General features: G+C 41.7%; 2 protein-coding genes across 7 annotated transcripts in view; one reads left to right on the top strand and one right to left on the bottom strand.

Moving 5' to 3' along the window:
- Positions 1–20,552, top strand: part of CMSS1 (cms1 ribosomal small subunit homolog) — a 247,938-nt gene that overhangs the window by 150,351 nt on the left and 77,035 nt on the right. The gene's annotated exons all lie outside the window — the stretch shown is intronic.
- FILIP1L (filamin A interacting protein 1 like) overlaps positions 1–20,552 on the bottom strand; it is a 214,444-nt gene that overhangs the window by 148,313 nt on the left and 45,579 nt on the right. For both annotated transcript variants that reach the window (XM_075167835.1, XM_075167843.1), the window contains exon 2: positions 15,211–15,353. In XM_075167835.1, the coding sequence (XP_075023936.1) occupies positions 15,211–15,222 (12 nt within the window). In that variant the 5' untranslated portion in view covers positions 15,223–15,353. The remainder of the gene's footprint in view (positions 1–15,210; positions 15,354–20,552) is intronic.

The following is a 20,552-nucleotide window of genomic DNA, read 5'->3' as shown; positions in this document are numbered from 1 at the left end:
TCATAACAAAAATATTTCTATTTATCTAATCCATTTCCCTGTGTTCAGACTGCTTGGTGTACTGGAGCATGTAATAAAGTAGAGAGATTTAAATGGCTTACTTCAGTATGAGAAGAAAATGTTATGAAAATCACAAGTTTCCTTTAAAAACTGAAGCCTTTTCAACTGACTGCAATGTGATGGGAGTGGCTGTGAATGATTAAACTTCCTTGCAGGGGGTAGGATTTGTAGGATACAGAGCTAGTGAGTCACTATTTCCAATTTTTGACAAAAAAAAAAAAGAAAGGAAAAAGAAAGGAAAAAGGGTCAATCTGTGATTTCTATAGCTGGTGACTACTGTGTGTCTTCAGTGAAGTAAGTGTTGTGGTCTCTTATCAGTTTTCCAGATGGTTTTGTCTGACTTAAGTTGGAATCCTGAAGCCATCCAGTTGTCACCACTCACAGAGGGAATGCCCGGGTTGTGCAGGTTTTTTTAATCACACACAGGTTGTCATCTCTTGTTCATCTCATTTCCTCTTGGCCAAAACCATGAACACTCCTCCCTTAGTGCTTGCGACTGTCCTCTTATACATGGTGAGGATCCTGCTCAGGTGAGTGAGAGCAAACACTCATCACTTTTGCTCAAGGCTCCAGTCACACTGAGGGCAGATGATATTCACAGCTTAAAATCCAGGTACAAGCTTTTGAGACACTGCTTTGTCCTGGAGTGACTCTCCATGCCCTGCCTATTTAGCTAACAACTTTTGCTCCCGGTTAGGTTCTTCTGACTTCTCTTTCAAGATGGATTTACTCAAAACAATGGGTAGATGAGAGCCTAGAGGTCCTAAGTAAAGATCTTGTTAGGAGGCAGTGAACTGATGAAGCATTTTGTCTGGATCCTGCTTATTTCAGAATAAGCAGTGCTTTCTCAAACAAAGCCTGACTGTTAAAAGCACCCACTAGTTTTTTGTTTTGGTTTTTTTTTTAAAAAAAAGGTCTGCTGGAATCACATAATCTTCTGAAATGTCTCAAAACTATTCAAGTGCTGGCAGCCAGCATAAAGCCTTTGCCTGATCCCAATCTCCAGAATGCAACAGGCATCATTGCCTAGCTATTTTCAGTCAATTCTGCATACTGCACATCTAAAACTAGAATAAAACTATCACAGCTCTGCTTTGCTTTCCAGCCCCAACTGCTGCAACAGCCCTGTCCTCCTATCTTTTTTTGCCCTCTTCAGATATTTAGAACAAAAACAGGCACTTCAACCCTAGTGGTTTTTTTTTTAAGGTTGCAATATTCTTCCTGCTGGAGGAGCCTTCCATTTTTGTTGGCAGGCATTTGACTCCTATCTTTCCTGATCTTTTATTTAAATAAGCAGCTGCTTCAATAACATATTTATTCATATTCATAATTTCCATATACCTGTCAAGTTTTCAGAACAAACCTGAATGTGTTCTGGAAACTTTTGTGGGATTTAATCCCAAAGTTGGTGATCTCCCATGGGCTATACAGCTCAGTACTGCCATGCGTCTCTGTCTACCTTCAGTTGTGGTCCTGTGTCCCAAATTTTTTTTTTCCCTGCTTTGCTTTTCTCAATCCTCCAAATTCCAAACTTTGCCAGTCTTTACTTTTATTTGTACTTTCGTTGCTTGGTTGTCACTGGTAGCTGTTGTTTGTCCTATGGTTCTTCTAATCCTCTAAGCTAGGAGTGAGATGACTTCCCTGACACTACTAGTGAACTATAGATTCTCTCTATCTCTCTCCCCGTGTGCCCCCCCCCCCCCCCCCCCCCCCCCCCGGGATTTAAATATGAACTGAGATTTCTACAACTTCCTTTTAGAGAACAAGCAAAGGTTACACTAGTTGAGATGTCATTTATGCCAGAAGCAGAATACCTAGTCCTTTAATTTTGTGTCATTTGCTCTGGCATGTAATAGGTGAAGGTACCTCTTTTTATGTGGGTAGAAAGAGAAGAGGAGGAAAGTCTATTGTAATTTTTTTATTTTTAAGGAAAAACAGGAAAAGGTGCATGAACACAGAGGAGAAATACAAAAGTCCTTGAGCATGAGAGAGAGAAAATTCCTAGCTTACATTACACAGCTCAGTGGAACTGGGCTCGGAGGCACAGAAAGTGTGAGGGAACATACATTGACTGAGAGATTTTGAGGCAAGCAGGGGAAATTTATGTGATGATATAATGCATACTAATAATGCATGTGATATATATATGATAATATGAGGTACATTAAATAAAGTTTAAATAATTAAAGTCTACTATGCAGTAGTAGAAAACAGAATAGCATACGGTTAGAAGCTTCTTTAGGATCTTTCTCATCTCTCCCTGTCCTGTCCTCACACTATCAGTGTTTGGCAAAAAGCAGGAGGGAGAAAGAGAGCAGTGTCTTTGGTGGACAGGGTTCCCAAAAGCTGAATTTGAAGCAATATATTGAGACAGTCAGTTGGCCTGTCCACATCGTCTTCTGCATTACCATGGATTCTGCCTCCGTGTTTTCTCTAAAGAAATTCTTTTGTTGAATTTAGGTGAAGGTTTGGGATCATCTCTTTTTTTAATCCCTCTGCCAGCTTTTAATATAAACCCACAGAATCAAGACATTCTAGGATTGATGTTCCATCCACCTGGTTCAGATTAGACTTCTTGCATCACTTAAATAGGTTTTTATGGCTTTCCTACTATAACTGCATTTGAGTGCTTTTAAAAGAATTTTTTTATTGGACATGATAATATTTGAGGCGATACATTGGCTAATTGTTTAAATGTGCATTTAGACAATTGTTAAAATGAACACTATTTGTGTTACGTAATATTATAAACCACACGTGCTATAGTCTCTTCTCTAATTAAGAAACAATTAAAAATACAGAAAGTCCACTTCTTGACACTAAATTTTAATGACTTTATGCTTGAGTTGCATCATAGCAGCTCAGGAGCAAGCTTTCAAAATGCTTTCATCCCTTTTAAAACTACTACAAATGCCTATATAGGAGTTGAAAACATGTATTTTTTCAGTCTAATTCATTATGGAGTTAAACTGCAAGGATTGCTCCTAAATTCAGTTGCCACATTTCTAACATGACCGCAATGTGTAGTCCTCACAATGTAGAACAGCGCAGAAGTTCACTGGCACTTTTTCAGCCCCCGTAACAGAAAAGTATAGAATGTCTTTCTTATGTAATTGAATAGCTCTCTAAAATATTTAGGCTTGGAGTCTGAATTCCTATGCAGACCAAGCTTTTACATCAGAAAATAAGACTCACAGATATGCTTCATTATTTGACCATGCACCACGTTATCCACAGTATAAATTAGCTGGTTTTTAATTCATTTCAGTTCAACATTTTAATTATATGTTAAAACAGAAATAGCTACAGGCCCAAATAATTCTCTTCGTGGACTGCTTTTTTTTTTCCTTTTTAGATGATGAAAACTGGCTAGAATGTTGAGACAATGAAAAGATGCAAGACTTCATGTACAAAAGTCACTGAAGAAATACTGGAGTGTACCCTCAGGCTGATTATTTCATTCCCTCTCTCCCTCACAGAACACATGTATCTCAGACCGTGGTCCGGTTTAAAACAGCATCTGTTGAAGTATTGCTTACATTCTGGTATAGGTTTTTGCTTTTCTGAGATGCATAAGCTGGACAGGAGTTGCATTACACTGCCCAGTTAGGGGTGAAATTGAGGTCATGGTTCAGCCTTCTACCAGCTCTGTGACACTGCCCATTTGGGATCGTGATTCATCCTTCTGTCAATTTTGTCTTCCAATAGCTCTGAGGATGTCTATGTAATTGCTTAGGGCATGGGCACAGCGTTTATTAGAACATTGTTCATGCACAAAAGCCTGTGCAGAGCCACAGGCAGCCTGACCAACCAATTCTCTCTGGGCTTCCAGGGCACAAACTGCCATCTGTATCATGTGGGAGTCTTTAGCTCTCCTGTCTACATCTAACACTCTTTTTCTCTTAAAATCTTCAACTGGATTTGATCTCTTCTCAGCCATGAGGTAAATAGAGATTGGATTTACCTAAACTACAAGCACAGCAAAAATCAGTGCTGGCTGACCACATTGTTTTCGTCTGTAGTGCAGATGGGATGCAAACTGCATTTTATACACAAGCATCATTTACCCAGCTGCCAAGTTCCGTATACTCAGTTCCTGTCTTTATTAAAACACTTGGACATGGTAAGACATTAATCAGGGGCTTCATATAAATGTGGGTATTTCATGCCCTTGTTGGAGTTGACCTCCATCCTGAATTTGTCAAAGTAGTTACTTTTGTGTAAAGATTGTACTTGAGCTGAAGCTGGTTGTTTTGAGACGAGCTCCTACTGTGTGACTTTCCATGCCACCAAACCCACTGTGTTAGGCATCACAGAGTTGCTTAGAGACGGACTGAGTGAACAGAAACAACAAATGACTTTGGAACTGAAGTACATTGATCCAGAATTTGTTATGGTACTAATTTGACTTTAAAACGTAATCCTGTTTTAATGGCTGGGTAGATATAATTTTTACCCTAGAAAAAATAGAGGTTGCAGAAACTATGACAAGGATTTTAGGTTGCAGGCCTGAGGTCTAATTTCTTCCTGACTGACAGATGAGAAAATCGGTGAATGATTTAGTAGCTCAGGGTTGCTGTATCCCTTGTTTTCAGCAACTCCAGAATCCTTTGCAGCCAAAACTTCTTTTGGTTCCTGTATATGCGGAATTCAGATATGTAAACCCTGTTTAAAGCTTATCCTTGATGTTTGTTGTCAAACTTCATGGACTGAAACGAAGAGAAGCAGTTTTCTGATTCTGCCCATCTGGGAGCTGTTCCTGCTTTCAAAAAAATTCTCATTGGGATGAAGGGGTCTTGTTCATCCCCCACAGCATTAAGTTCCCCATACTCTTACACTATGTTTCTGCTACTGTGAGAGTCACTGTTGCCAGATGAGGATTACTAACAAGGTTGATAGGTTATGAGCTAATAAACTGCACTGTGTTCTTGTAGTCACAGCTGGGCTGCTCCCATACCCGACCTTCACAGAGCTATTGCAGCGTCTCTAGTTTAGACATGTCTTTGGACCTGTGTTAGTTGCCTACATGCAATGGGAGCTCTGCATTCTCCTCCTTTGTGCTTGCAACATCTTCCGCTTTTTCCTCATTTCCAACTTCTCTGATTACATTCATACGAGGACAGAATTCTGTCATTTTATCCTGCATACTCTCTCAATATTGGCTGCCAGATAAATAGCGTATGTTTCCTGTTCATTTCTTGTCTTAGACACTGATTTTGTCTGTTTTAAGGGACTTCAAAGTTTGGCAAGGCTAATATTATAATGACAGTTATGTTCTTTCACCAAGTTCTTCCTCTTAGTTTGACTGCTTTTCTGTTCCAGGGGAGAGCAATAGCGAATTTTCCTTTTTTGCTTTCACTGCTCTCAGCTTGATGCTAATCTGCCAGCATTTCTTCCTCTGATCTCTTATTGTCTGCCTAGCCTCAGTCTTGCTTCCTTTATTCTGACAGCTGCTCCAGACTCATTTTCTTTTATGTCCTTCTCTCATACTTGTTTGTGTGTCATCTTTGTTGCTGCCTTTGATGTTTGGCATGACCTTACCGAGATCTCTACTTGAAGGAACTTGCCTTTCTAGTGGCCCAGAAGGCCCTGAAGAGGCAACCCAAGGAGAGGCATCATCTGGAACCAATGAGTATATGGACTTGCTATGATCAAATAGTTTTTCTTCTTATCCCTTTTCCACTGCATGGGACAACGTCCAACTTCTTATGTCTTCAGCCTATACCTTGCACACTGTGTATGCTTCTGCACTGTCAAAAGTGACGACGTACCAAAATGGACTGGGGCTTGTAGTTGAATGTTTCCTTTGGTATAAGCAGCTGATGGATTTTTTTTTTTTTTTTCTTTTATGTGACAAACTTGTTTTTAAGGACAAACAGACTTGAGCTGCCTTTCTCTCCCTTTGCAAGATGCAAATATTTTATTCCCCAAAATATGAGGTATTAAATTTTAAAATACTACATTTTTAGACCAATTGTGGTGATTTCATCGTGGAATTATAGGGGTTCCAAAATTATATTTTGCACAGTGAGGTTAGAATAAGCATCTCTTCATTGTGGTATTTTAAAGAAGTGATAGGCAGACTTCTATATGCAATTCAGCAGTTCGTAATGATATTGTATTGAATTTAGAGTATTTGGCCAGGAAATAGGTTTATGAATAAACTGTGGTGGAGTAACTGTATAGCCAGCTGCTTTGAAGTAGTGCTCAGTCATTTAATTTCACATTAATTTTTAATAATAAATGAAACCTGTTTAGTGTATTAAAATTCCACTTGGTGTGGATTCTTAGACCTCTGCGGTCTTTTGGTGACAGAAGGGATTTTGAGGCATTAAACTGTTTACTTTCTGAACTTTCATTTGCATTGCACTCTACACCTTTTAATAATTAAACGATCATTTAATACAATTATAATATCTGAGGTTGGGATTGGAAGCAGTTCTTTTTCATCTGTTTCTCATCGACAGCACAGTTGAAGTTTCTCAAAAGAAAAGAAATAAGATCTGAATAACCAAAATTATCCAAATTAGTGCACTTTTTCTTGGTGACAAATAGCCCTCTGGAAGGTATCAGCTAATTCAGTCTCAAATCTTTAAGAGGTAATTTCGACAGTGTTCTGTAAATGTAGAAAGTTAAACAGAGTAACCAGAGAAAGGTTCCTAATGAAATCTTGGCTTTGGTGATGAAAACGTCTGACTAGTTTTAATAAAAGCTTGATTACACTGCATTCGTGAGGATTTCTGCAGGTCTGCCCTGATGATATATAAACTTTAAATTGGACGTAGTCAATAAAAGGTCACCTAATATGGTTTCGTATTTGGAGAGGTTTTCCTATAATTAACCCAGCTAGTTAGTCTGTTTTCTAACCATTTTAGAATCTGCTTGTGCTGAAGGAAATTGTCCTGCGAAAGATGGTGCTTGTACACAGCACCTAATGAGGTGAAGTGACCTGGCAGAGACCTCCCCCCCTGCCTCCTTATTTAGTGACCTTCCACCAGTGATGAGACTACAGCCCTGCTCCCAGCAGCTGGTTTCTAAATTTGGTCTGACAAATGGTATCGTAAAGGTGGCAGGTGAGGTTAGGAGATCTGATCAGAACAGGCTGATTTAACAGCCACCAAAAGGTACTGAAAGAGTATAAGGAAAAATAATCAAGTGCTGTCTCTTTATCATTGTATCAGCTTTCTTTGCACAGTCCCTTGTGAAAGCCTTTACTGATGGCTTTCAGCTATATATCATTATAATACCTACAATAAGCATTACATAATAGGAAAAATATGCCACACTGAGCAGTGAAACTGGTGTTAGCCAGTCCTGTGGCCCATATCAAAATGCTCTTGCTAGCATTCCCTGTAACAACACTTCCTCAGATGTAATGGACTACGGCATATCATCAACTTAAAGTTCATACATCTGCCTTAATGTTTTTTGCATATCCCTGTTACAAGTAATGGCTGTGACTACTCAAGGGAAAAAGAATCCATTTTTTGACTCTTTAAATGGTAGTTCAGGCAATCTTCAAGCATATCCTCTGCCATTGCTGTGTTCGCACGGCTAGATAGGCAAATCCTGTGTGTGTTTATGTCTCTCAGGCAGTAAGGAAAGGGGAGAAAACAAATTAAAAGGAAAACACGGTACTGATAAAACCACAAGAATTAACTAGAACAGCTGGGTAGACAGTAGCACTTAATTGATTTTTGTTGTTGGGTCTCTTTATAACAATTCAATAGATCGCAAGTTGTCTCCTACTAATGGTTCTGTTTTGTAAGGAGTTTGCAGAATAAATGTATCTGAGGTGCTTTCACTAGGATGGCAAATGCTTATTTCGGAAAGACTGCAGATGTTAGGAGCTTTGAAACAGGTCTTCTCCCTTACTGTAGAGTGATATATCAGTATATAGTTGGGCTGTAAGTGCAAAGACGGCATTGGAAATCAGACCTTCTGCCATGATGTATCAGACCTTCAGTCTAGGACAAGTTGTGGACTCAGGTGCTTACCTGAAACAGGGCTCTTGTGCTTAACTTCTGTCATAAAATTATTCTTAAATATTTCAATTCCCCTAAAGTTACAATATTGTATTCTTCAAGGTGCTAACTGAAAAAAATGTCCCTCAGCAGGTACCTGGTATCTTTATTTGGATGGTTCGTTCCTGTGTTTGCTTACCAAAATTAAAGCATAGAAGTTACTTTCTGTGTGGGATTGAAATATTGCAAGCTTTCTACAGGTTACAGATTTTCACTTGTAGTTTTGAAGAATATCGTTCCAGATATAGGTAGGTGGGATATACGTAGGCTGAGAAACCGTTAGTCATGAATCTTCAGTTTAAAAAGTACATTAAAAAAACCTAATATATTCCTAAGGTATTGAGTTATTAAAGGCACATGCGTTGAAATATGAATGCCAGTTTTGGCCAAATGTGACACAGTACTAAGGTAATGGATGATTAGTTTTTCACATTAACGGCATAGTGAATTCTAGCACACGGGCATCGTAAAGAGGAAAATGACTGGTGACTGTGGAATGAAGAGATGGACTTTTAAATGCTTGCAGTGAGGGCTGGAGAAGAGTAGAATTGAGGCTGATTGCTTAAAAGCAACAAGTCTGACCACTAACTGACCATTTTTGGTCATGATTGTTTCATTTAAGTTTTAGGTAATTAGAGAGTAAATTGGCTCCATAAAATCAGTTATGAAGGATGGTGAAAGGCATTATACCGTAGCCACAATCAGGGTCCATCTGGCATTCAGGATGTGAAGAAAAGTTAAGTTGTACCTGTAGCTCTGCATGGTATTTGCATACAGTGTGGGAACTACTTGCTTTCGCTGGCTGAGAAGCTCGGTATCTGCTGGGTGCGCTTGGGTCATCACCTTCTTCTAAGCATAAGCGGGCACCCATCATCCTGTCCAGGACTTGGCTCTGCTCCTGCCAGGCAAAGTGGTGGCATGTATGCATGCACAACTGTGACTGCTGTAAACATTTATGTCTGCTTCAGCCTGCGCATTGGTAAGCAGGACATAACAGAGACGCAGCTACAATCTTGTTTACCTAGTCAACATGTTTTAAGATATAAATATTTTTATTCTTTTTTTGGATATTTGTCAACCGCATCTTAGGTTCAGTGGGAAATTTATACTGTAATGTTTGGCAGGAGTCTTATGTTATGAGGATGGTGCCGTGAGAAACAGGATGCCCAAGTCCTAGCTTGTTTAAACAATCTGTCTAGGTTTTACTGCCATGCTCAACACCATGGTATGCAAGTGCTTACCGACCCCTCTGAGCTGCAGAGGCAAGGGCTGGGTAGGCACTCAGCCTTATTTTTTTAAGGATGGAATTTAGAGGCCTTTTGCTCTGTACCTCGGAAGAATTTTCCCTGATACAGCAATTTTGCCTCTTGCCTGGGGTCTGAGGTGGAATTCCTCAACTGCCTTTGAAGTTGCTGGCAAAGTGACCTTGAAAATTGCATCAGGTATTGTACAGGGGGATGATGCAGTATTAATGTGTTGACCTAAAACTTCAAATCCTGAGGTGGAATAGGGTGGTGGCTGTATAAGAAGCAAGTTAACCAACTAGTGTTGCTAAGTGCCTTTGTCTGGGGCATGCTGAGGGGCCAGATGAGATCTTCTGGGTGCTGTTTCACTAAGCACAGTTCAAATTTGAACAGGCCTTGTCCTAGAGGGCTTGTGGGCAGTGTCAATGCAGGGAAAGTATGGGGAATGCAAAAATACACCTGTGAAATCAGATTAGTGTTATGATTTTTGTTGTGTTAGTGGGGAAACAACATGCAAGAAGGAAGGGTTGTTTTAGTGAAGAGGAGGAAAACTAGAGAGAGCGAAGGCAAAGCAGAAAAGGGCAGAGCATATGGTTAATGGAGCTAAGATTAGGATACTGAAAGAGGGTGCAGAGGTTAGAGGAGGCAGAGAAATACAGTGTTTAAGTAAGGAATAAAGGTAAACCCAGTGCTTGTACTACATTTGCACATTTTGGAGAGTGCGTCCTGAATGCCATACAGCTGCACTCCTGCAATAGCTTTCTCTGAAATGTCATATTGGGAAGGAGGGATGCTAAACTGTCCGAAGGATAAGCAGAACCTGCTGAAAGTAGTTGTGCCCATTTGATGAAAACTTGAGCTTTGGCATCTCTCTAGTCTCTACATGGGTCTGGAAGCAGCTTTCCTTTTCCTTCTTAATCTCAAATGCTTTGCGATCAGAATTCCTAATATTGCAATCACACCGTTATAAGAAAGCTGTAGACCACACCTGTTGTTCCTGTGTTGGCTGCAAGAGGGATGGGACCTTTCTGTAGACACCAGTCTCACTGAGGCGAGGAGCCAGCTACTGTCTTACAGTCTGTCCCAGGTCTACCCCCCTCACCCCTGGCTTTGGAGTGCAGCCCTTCACAGCTGTCTGACTCTTTGGGTTAACTTGACCTTCCCATAGGATGAGTCCCAAACTCTCCAGGTCCCTAGGTGCCTCCAAACAAGCCCTAGTCCAGGCCTGCATCCCTTCCCACCATATTCCACCCTGAGATATGTCCTGAGAAGGGACTCTAGACCTTTTTGTCTCTGCTGGTGGGCACTTTTGTCACTTCAGTGGGCAAAGAGTGAAAACCTGAAAGCAGCACTTGATGTGGATTTCTCCTATTTCAAAACCAGTTGACTGTTTTTCTGCATGTTCCCTGCTCTGTTGCCTCCTATGTAGGATGCGCAGTGATCCTCCATTGTGCATGGACAGCTTTGAAGGTGTGCCCATAAATATTTGCAAGGAATATACAAGGTAAGTGGTAATAATCTGATGGCCAGCAATATTTATGATGGCAGGTGAAGCTCAGGGAGAAATTTAAGGATATTTCTATCCTTTTTGTACCTGTCCCCCCTCCTCTCCTGTTTTGGCACCAAGGATTTAGAAAATGAGCCAAATTAGAGTGTTTTGGCTTCTGCTTTGTATGCAAGTTGTGCCTCTTCTGTTAATATACTGGAGAGAGCGTCTGCACAGCCTATGTCCCACTCTCCCATAGCTATATGTCATTTGGATAATACCACCATAACAGGCCCTTTCAGCCTCCCAACGACTGTCCTTGCCAGTCTGTTGCACAAAATAGTGTCTTTCACCGTTCATCGGAGATGGAGATGTGTGCTGCAGTACTACAGTAAATAGACCATAGTTTGTTTTCTTAACCTTTGTCTAGCTGTATTTCAAAACTTACAATTTATTTAGTAACTTCATCAGGAGGCTGGGATGTTTCTAGGCAGCACAAGCATAGATGCCACATAGCAGAGTTGGTCGGGAGAGCGTGACTAGTGGGAATGGGAAGATCCTCCATGACTGTGGTTTTAGCTCCCAGATCTCCACTGTGAAACTTGTGAACTTATCCTGGAAGCTGCCGTCACCTTCCAGGCTCTGTCCTTCCCCTTGGTGTGCTGGGACCTCTCTGTCTTAGGGCTCAGCACCCACCCCGCTATGTCCTGTTCCAGCTCTACTCCTGGTTTTCCTCCCTCAGCCTTGTGCCTGCTTCAGCTCAGTTGCTTCTGCTCCACAGTGACAGACACAGCAGAGAGCTGCGGTGCAGGTCTCTAACTGGGGATAGCTGCTAAATCTTTGCAAAGGAGCAAAGCATGCACATTTAAAATATAAAAGTGGATGTTCCAGTGGGTGCTATAACAGAATGCATTTTTACTTTTGCGCTCCCAGTGGATTTAATAATGTTTTCTTTGTTTTGGTGGGGTTTTTTTCTATCCTGTCTATTCAAGACTCCTACATTCTATGAATATTTAAAGTAGGAATATTCTGCCTGCAAAGATGAACACGTACACAGATTAGCAGTGGGAGAGTTGGGTTTTTTGAGTTGGATATGTGTGTTGGGTTTACAGTATCCAGGCTTCTGGTCTTGTAGACGTTTGGGAGGGGATTCTTTCTTCCTCCATGCGTATTCTGTCCAGCAAGTTGACAGTCTGATTTTGGTTAGGGCTTTTAGATGCAACAGGAATACAGCTAATAAGAAAATAATGAGTTGGTGTGTACTTGTGTGCAGTGCTATCCCCTAATGAATTGTCTGACTGCCAAATATGTTAAGAGGTTAACAACTCAGAGGTATTCTCCTAGAGGTATACTGACAGAGCCTGGTGGTTTTGCAACTGAAGACCGAGGAGTTTAGAGACAGCTGTGCCAGCATATGAAGTTTATCTCTCTATTGTGCCCATTATCATGAATTACTTATGCTAAGCTGATACTCCGCAAGAGGCAGCTAGCAGTGAGACCAGAAGGGTCTGGAGATGGTTAATGATGAGGTAAAGAGAAAGAAAGGTGATTTTCCAGTTTGTGCTGCCTGTTCCACTTACCCTTTCTGTGCAGTGAATAATCCCATAGTCATAGTTAACTGTCAGTAATTTACCATATTTGGATTCCCGAAACAAAATGCAATGTTTAATTCAGCTTAGAATGGCAAGCAGTTCCTTATGGAACTTAATTGTTTTGTTTACATGTAGCTAGTTACTTACCATGTGGTAAGAACAATAGGCTGACTGGCTTGTTTAACTCGTGATCAGAATGAGATAGAACACGGAAAACAGTGAGGCTGTATTTCTTAAACAGACCACATGAAAGACGCAGCCTCCTTGGCTGGTTACAGTGTAGAAAACCTGCTGCATGGCATACCCTTTGTTGCAGCTGTGTGACTTTGCTGTATGTCCTCACTGTCTGATCTTCAGCTAAAAGCAAGTGGTATTTCTTGGGCCTTTCTATTTCACATGGACTGAGAACCTTTCTGAGAGTTATCTGACTTGGTGACCAGACCTGGCAGAGTGCGTGCAGTGAACATGAGACCATCACGTGAGGCTTTGGCCTCGCTTTCCCCCACAGCTTAACCTGGGTCGCACCCATTTTGCAACAGAGGCAGCTGCTTTTCTTCTCTTCAGTAAGGAGGCAGGGCAGGTACTTGGGGCAGCGTGAGCCTTGATTTCTCAACCAGCCACACCTGTCATGTGGGATGGAGAGCAAAAAGGAGGTTGCTCCATTTAAGCCAGATCTCTGCCAGCCAGTCACGCCTGCTACTGACAGGAGACCTTTTAACAGGGTGCTCCAACCATAGCAGAGCACTGTGCTTGTTGTCATGCAGTCCTCCAACTACAGGCACTACCCTGTGATCCAGCATGTCAGGAGTGCGTGACCCAACACGTGCTTTCCTGCCCAGAACTTGAGATGTTCATTGTCAGGGCTGCCAGACTAACGGAGAGAAAAGAAATTTTTTACTCAGGATTGGAGCTTGCACCCTGATGGAGTCCCCTGTGTCTCGGGGGAGTAGGAGGAGCTTCTGAGCTCTGAGCAGAGAGGACGCTCCAGAGGTTTTTATCTGCTTGCTTCTTTGTTTCACTGGTGGCTTTTCCCCTCAAAACATCTGAACTAAAAGTCAGAAAGTTTGCTAAGAAAGACTTATAGTTTGTTTCTCAGGTAGTTTCTGTTGGTGGAAGGGAATTCTCGGTTACACTCACTTGTACCTAAGGACTAAGATAGATGTTCTCCATTAATTTGCCTGAAGTTAAGTAAGCTGCAGCCTTGTTAATAGCAGACACAGGCATACCAGCTGAGCGAGCCTTCCTGCCAACCCTGCAAACTGGAGTAGTAGCTGCTAACATCTCTTATTTTGTGAATCTGTGTGCAACTGGGAACAAGAAGCCATTGAAAATATGCACAGAAAATACAAGCACAGGAGAGCGCCTGTAAGCCTAAGATCTTCTTTATCTTACTTTTCTGTGATGGAATTGTCATCTGACTGGCACAGTTGTGTGCTCAAATTTAGGTGCAGTTTACAGTTGTCATCTCCACTTGAAGAAATGTGAATGGAGGCTGATACTCTTTCCTCTGTAGGCTAACAGCTGTGGAGATATACTGCCCTAAAGGATATCTCTTACTTGCAGATATAAAGCAAAGCAGAAATATTTCCTCTTTGTGTATGTTTGTGGCCCAGATAAACCACATCATGCAATTAACAAGACCACAATGAGAGTGGTATTCTAGAGAATACTAAAAGTTATCATTACCTTCCCAAGCCTTCAGACTATGAAAATAAACTTCAAAAGTCTACTGAAGATTTATTTAATCCGTAAGAGCCTCTTCCCCTCCACCAACACCTGAATATAACGTGAGCTGCTTCTAGAGCTGGAGGTCTTCTCAATAAAGACTATCACTTGTTTCGAGCTTACAAGCGTTTACAAGTACATTATAAATTGAAAGGTTCATGTGTCTGCTCTTGCCTTGTCAGTCTTCTGCTTGTGTAACACAGAGCCCAGCAGTCATCACAGAAACGAAGACCTTCAGAAATGTGTCTTTGAGGAGGAAAAAAACCCACAAGGGTCAATTATATTCCTCACAAGAATTCAGCATCTTAGTCAGGGGTTCCCAGCAGCTGACCTGGAAAGCTGCTTATGATCCTCAGAGGGATTTTCAAATTGTGGCTGTTCTGCACTGTCATGCAGATTGATTTTTGTTATGCAGCCCCTGGCCTGATGTCCCACCCATTAAGTTGCCCTACATGGACAAAACTCTGGGAACCCCTGAGTTCATAATCCAAGAAAATCTTTATTTTGGAAGACAGACTGAAAAAGATAATCTATTTTGTCAAGTATTACCTCTGCAAACATAGAGTCTCCTCGTCTGGATGATCTCATGCATGTATTTGTCAAAGTTCTTGCTTTGAGACAGCAATTGCAGCAAAACAGTAATATATGCAATATATAAAAAGTTTTTGGGTGAGATCCAGTACAAGCATCTCATGGTGAAATTATTCTTAATATTCTTTAACAGCTACCTGGTGTCTGGTCGAGAGAAACTGGTCACAACTATATCTTTCTTTAGAGACTTAAGCGAATGGAACATGTGAGCTTGAATGTTGTTGTGTGAATGTAGGGCAAGGAGGAGGGATCATAATTTGTCTCTCACTAAGAATTGTCAAGCACATTCCTCCTCCATTTTTTGGCAGTGGATTGTTGATACAGTCATAGCTGCTAAACAGGTATGAGCTCTTCAGCACTCCTTACCAAAGTAACCTTTTCTGGAAACTCTCACCTTGCTCATTGGGAGGAGAGGGAAGGAAAATTGGAAATCTTTGGCTTAAGGAAAAGCATTTGGTACTATAGAAGTTAAGTGGAGATCAACTAACCTGCTGGAGCATCCCAGGCTGGAAACCTGAATGTTCTAGCAGATGCCGTCATTTTGGGAACGGAGCAGGTGACAGTCCCGCAAAGTCGTCATGGTCTTTCTCACGTAGTAGGAAGTGGCATTGCTGCCCTGGATACAAACATCCTAAGAGAGAAGTGCATGAGGTAGTCAGCGATTCCACAGAAGTAAATGCTTGGACACAGTTGATACTGTGAGTCTTGGAGTGCAAGGTAGCAATACAAGTCCTTTGGAAAGAGTATCAGTGTTTCCAGTGATAGAGGTAATACCTACCTGTGATTAAGTCTTTGCAAAAAAAACCAAAAAAACCAACAAACAAAAAAACAAACAAACAAAAAAACCCACCAACACCAAAACCAGCAGTCTTACACAGTCATTGTTTTTCAGCTTTCAAAACTCTTCTTCTGGAGAGCTTTTGCTAATGGGTGGTCTAAAACCCAGGCTGATTTAAATATCTGATCTGCCTTCCATCACCTTGGAAACAGGGAATGCCTACTGTGAAAACGATCTGACCCTAGAGGATCTGGGATGAAAGTTCACATGTAAAACAGACTTTCTCCCCTTTTATTGTTGCTCAGAGCAATAAGAAGAGAGTCCACAATAAGGTCCGCATTTCCAGCCATGTGCATAGCATAACAAGTACATTGAGGTGCTTATGGTAAATGCTGCATTGGAACTAGGATTGCCTGTGTCTCTACTGCTGAAACTAGGGGAGAAACCTACCTTCGCACTCCATAATGCAGAGTATGCACCCACACAGTTTTAGCTCCTTATTTACTCCAGCCAGTTTATTGTGGGCCATGGTAACTATCTATGTTATATATCTGTTCTTGTTTGCATCCCTGGCAGATAATGAGATTGTGCAGTGGATATACTGACAGCACGTTTTTTTTCCAAATTCCTTTGCCTTTGTTCTGTTCTCCATGCAGCCCACTTAAATCACCTCTTTCTGTACTGTTGAGTCTTACAACTTCTTTAAGAGATTCTTCTTTTTTGCTGGGCACATCCATAAAAAACAAGGAGTTCTACCTTGTAGTCCCTGGGCAGTTTTGTTCCCTCAAAACATCAGTCTGCATCCAACCATATAAGTAATCTTACTTTTGTCCCTAATCTGTCTTAGTATCTCCAGGCAACCAAGAGACTGGCCTTTCATCTGTCTTGAACTCTTGAGAGTTACTCAACAGTTGCACGAAGCTTTTTTTATTTCCTCCTGCAGTGAAGATAGTAGCACCAAGTTAGGAGTGTGTAATGGGCCAGGCTTTTCACTTTTGCTGGGGGCTGTGATGTGGTGGCCTGAAGATGGAGAGAGATGTTCCTCACTGCGTTTGGCATGGAGGCCTGTGAGTCCTCTGTTCCTTCAGGCCTTTTAGGGTTCTTATTGTCTCACAGGGACTTTCTTGTCCAGCTTTCCTGTCCCTCTACTCTGTGGCCAGGCAGATATTGTGGGATATACAGAGCCAATGTAGACAGTAGCCCTAAAAGGTAGTGGAAAGAAATGCAGCTAACTCATTATGTCTGATTTTCTTGCTCCTTTGTCAGGGACCGTTATGGATTTAACAGTTTGTGGTAACTAAAAAGTTACACTTCTAATCCTGTTTTTTTTCTGAATGTTTCAAGAGACATGCCAGATTTACCACCTCTGGTTTGGTTTGGGGATTGTAATCTCAAGATCTGTGATTACAGTAAAGTAGGATCCTCAAATTTATTCCGTAGTCTGATGTCCTCAATCCTGGAAATGAAGCTGTGCCAAACAAAATATTTGCATCAGTGTTTTCTTTCCAAGATTCACGGCTTGGTTCTAAAAGTAAATGCCTGCCATTGGGGCAGAAAATATGCTAGGTTTAAGTTCACTTAGCAAAACTTTTTTATTGGAGTGGCTCATGTAACTTGTTAACATGCAAGAAATTATTAAGCTTTCACTTCCTCCACTCCCATTTCCTGTTTGGATGTTGAAAGGAAGCCCCGATGGCTTATTTGTGATTAGCCAGCAACCCAGAGTGAACTTAATCCTGTGGGTTTGCATGGCGCTTGCCTATGCAGATACAGCCTCTCTCAAGAGCGGGCTGTTGAGTCTCACGTTTCATGGTGGGAGCTGTAAACAATCTGCTCTTCTTTCCGTGAATTCATGGCCTGCCTTCTGAGAACAGAGGTAATGCCTGGCCTGCCAGCGCATGGGAGATGACGCTAAAACGTTGGATGCTGCGAGAGAGAAAGGAGGCGTGAGGGGGGTTTTCCAGTCTTGCTTGCCCAGGAGATGGCACTGTGCAATAGTGGGATTTTTACCTGCAGTGTTTGTGGTGTGACCGGATTGTGATTGTTTGAGACATGACAGATATATGAGGTTCTTGAGTCAGTAAGAGCAGAGTGACTTGTACTTCTTTTATGATGCCTCAGCACTCTCTTCTGTGTAAAATGCATCATCATGCTGTATATGCTGTAGGCAGGTTGGGTCTAAATCTGCTTTGCACCCCTGTGTTAGGGAACTGAACTTTGTGCATACTCTAGTGCAGTCAGGATCAGAACTGGGTTTGTGGGTGCAATTAATCTGGCCATGAATGAAGTGGTGATGCCTTTGGAGCACCCTTACTTCTAAGGCTTTTGTGCAAGCCTTTTGTGTCCCCCTTTTTAATTCCCAGACCTACTGACAAAGGAGGCAAAACAAAGAGGTGTATACTTGTAGTACGCGCTAGAAAATTAGAAGGTTTTGTGGAGCCTCTGTCAGATCCCTTTTTCTGTCCTGCATGCAGTGTGCTGTGCTCCTGTTAGAGTACCAATTGGTTTGGTTTGTATATAAAACAGATGGAGCTTTTTTAAGGAATCTCTGACCCCACCTGCAAGTGCCTGACCTGACTTGTGCTGCCAAATGCAGGCCAATGCAGCTGAGACAAATCTAGAAAACCTTCCTGGTCTTCCTTTTTTCAATGTTGATAAGTTGAGACCATTTCCATTTCTCCCTCCAATATCAGCCTGAGTTTGGGAGCACATACATATCTGCAGGGAATTCTGATCTTGGAATGGACGTACTACTTTACAAAATCTTAGGCAAGCTGATTAACCTTTTATTTTAATTCTCAAAAAGGTAAAGAGGGGTAATATTTTCTTAACACAGAGGTGTTACAAATATGTTCATAATATACCTTGAAGATAGAAATACGTGAATGCTAAATAGCTTTGTTATTATTAATCGAATCTTAAGTGGCCTATACATCTCTAACAAAGGCTTCTTAGCAAACACATGCCCTTTGAAATAGCCTGACCCTTTCCACTCTTTCAGAGACATTAATAGTTTCCTGGCTCAGTGTTTTAGGAAATGTCGTCATAGTCTGGAGGAACCAATAAAAACATAAGTCACCTATTTTGTCTGATCATTTTATGCCAGGATATTTGAGGCTGGAAGCTGTGGAGGGGTAGGAGGGGACTGCTCCATTTCTGTGGGTGGAAGATGTAAAAGTTTTAATACTGTTTTAGTATAACTTTGCATATTAAGACTCTAGAGCCGTGTGAGAAACAGTATTTTTTGAGTTCACAGGCAGAGGCTCTAGATAGTTTTAGCAACTAGTTAACTAGTTTTTCCCCTTCCTAAGCCATTTATTGCTTCAGTGCCTGATGAAGGGGATGTTGTCTTTGGAGAAGAGTATTTTGTTGGATTCAGGCTTATACTCTCCTCTAATAGAGGCAAGAGAGCTCTTAAGAATCGGCAGTGCCTTAAAAGAAGTGTTGGTAAACGGTTATGGAAATATGATTGGTGGGACAATAGCTTAGAGGGTATGGTCAAGGCAGACCCTTTCCCACTAGTAGAAAATACAGTTACTTAAATTAAGGAACTATTGTATGAAATCTCAGTACAAAGCATTGTTACATGACATTGTGAAAACCAAACCGTGAGTGTCTGTAACAGGCATCCAGTGACACTCTGTTGTCCATTATAAACGCCAGCGTTTACGATGGGCCAAACCTCGCCACCCTTACATGGTTTTGATCCTCTCCTTTCTGAAGCAAAGCCTCCAGCAAGCGTGTTAGTGAGTCCTGACCGTGATCTCTTGGGTCTGTGGAGAGCAGACATTCATGGCGGTTTTTCCCCTGCTGTGCTGTCTCCTCCTGCAAGCTTCAAACAGCCCCTCAGATGTGGAGATCTGTGTTGTTGCTAACTTAGGCTTGGTTGCATGGAGCTGGAAAAGACTGCCAGACCCCATTTATCCTCCATCTCTTCCCAGAGCATCCTCCACAGAGAAGCAAAGGTTTTGCCCGTTTTTGGGAGGTCATGCACTGTATTTTCTCTTCTGTATTCCATCAGCATTGGAGACCAGTATAATGTTTGTCAGCAGTCTAGAGAAACTGAAGGATAACACTTACTTCATCCTGCACAGCTATCTTTTTGGAAATGAACTGTGGCACCAAAAGAGACAACCACCGCAAGCTGCACCATAATGTATTATACAGACTCTTCCCCTCCTCACCTGCCCCCCAAACTAGAAAAAATAAACATGGTTTCTTTTCAGTTTCTGCTGTAGCCTCAAATGGAGCTGATGTGCAGCTGTCGTTCACTAAGAATTCAAACTGTGTTTAGGCTGCAGTTCAGGTATTGCAGACCTCCATTAAAAAAATCCTTGAAGATTTCAGAAAGATGCAAAAAGAGGGCATGGGTCCTGAGTTACCTTGATCAGAGTCCAGTCTAAAGGGGAATTTGCTACTGATCTACTGCTTTTAGGTTTTATGAATCCAACAAGATGTTACCATAAGAGTTATACAGGAGGCCAACACCCCACAAATGAACCTCGATGTTAACTCTCACCAGACATCTGTCCCTTGTGTTTTTTGGAAGCTTTTCTCTCCACCTCTCCATTTAATGTGCCAAATGCTGGTTCTTATTCTTTGTCCCACCGAAGCTGAGAGTGTATGCATCAGCACCGTGGCGGAGATGCTGCGCCCTGCTGATTTCCACTCATGATCACCTCTTGGACATGTTGCATTTAGATTAGCAACAGTGGCTTCCCCTTTGTACTTGTCAGGATCTCTTATCCTTTTCTTCTTTGTGTGTACGTTTTGTCAGATCAGGCCTAGATTTGTCACTGTGTGCTGTGCCATGACATACCCCTTTCATATTCCCTTTTAAACTGGAACTGGATCTGTGTGCGGAGTCCCCTGGGTGTCAGGATCCCTGAGCACTGGGTGACACCAGGGTTGTTGCTCAGTCCCAGAGCACAATGTACAGTCTCCAAAGCCTTTAAGAGCCTTGAGAATGGCCAAGTTGAGGCACATTTCTTTCCCAAAGTAACACCATCGGAATCCTGAAGAAACACGTGCATTGAGCAGGGCGTAGGTGAA

Source organism: Calonectris borealis, chromosome 1 (genome assembly GCF_964195595.1).
Source record: "Calonectris borealis chromosome 1, bCalBor7.hap1.2, whole genome shotgun sequence".
In the NCBI taxonomy this organism is placed as follows: Eukaryota; Metazoa; Chordata; class Aves; order Procellariiformes; family Procellariidae; genus Calonectris; species Calonectris borealis.
Note: the sequence above shows the minus strand (reverse complement) of the source record. Positions and strands in the feature narration are given on the sequence as shown.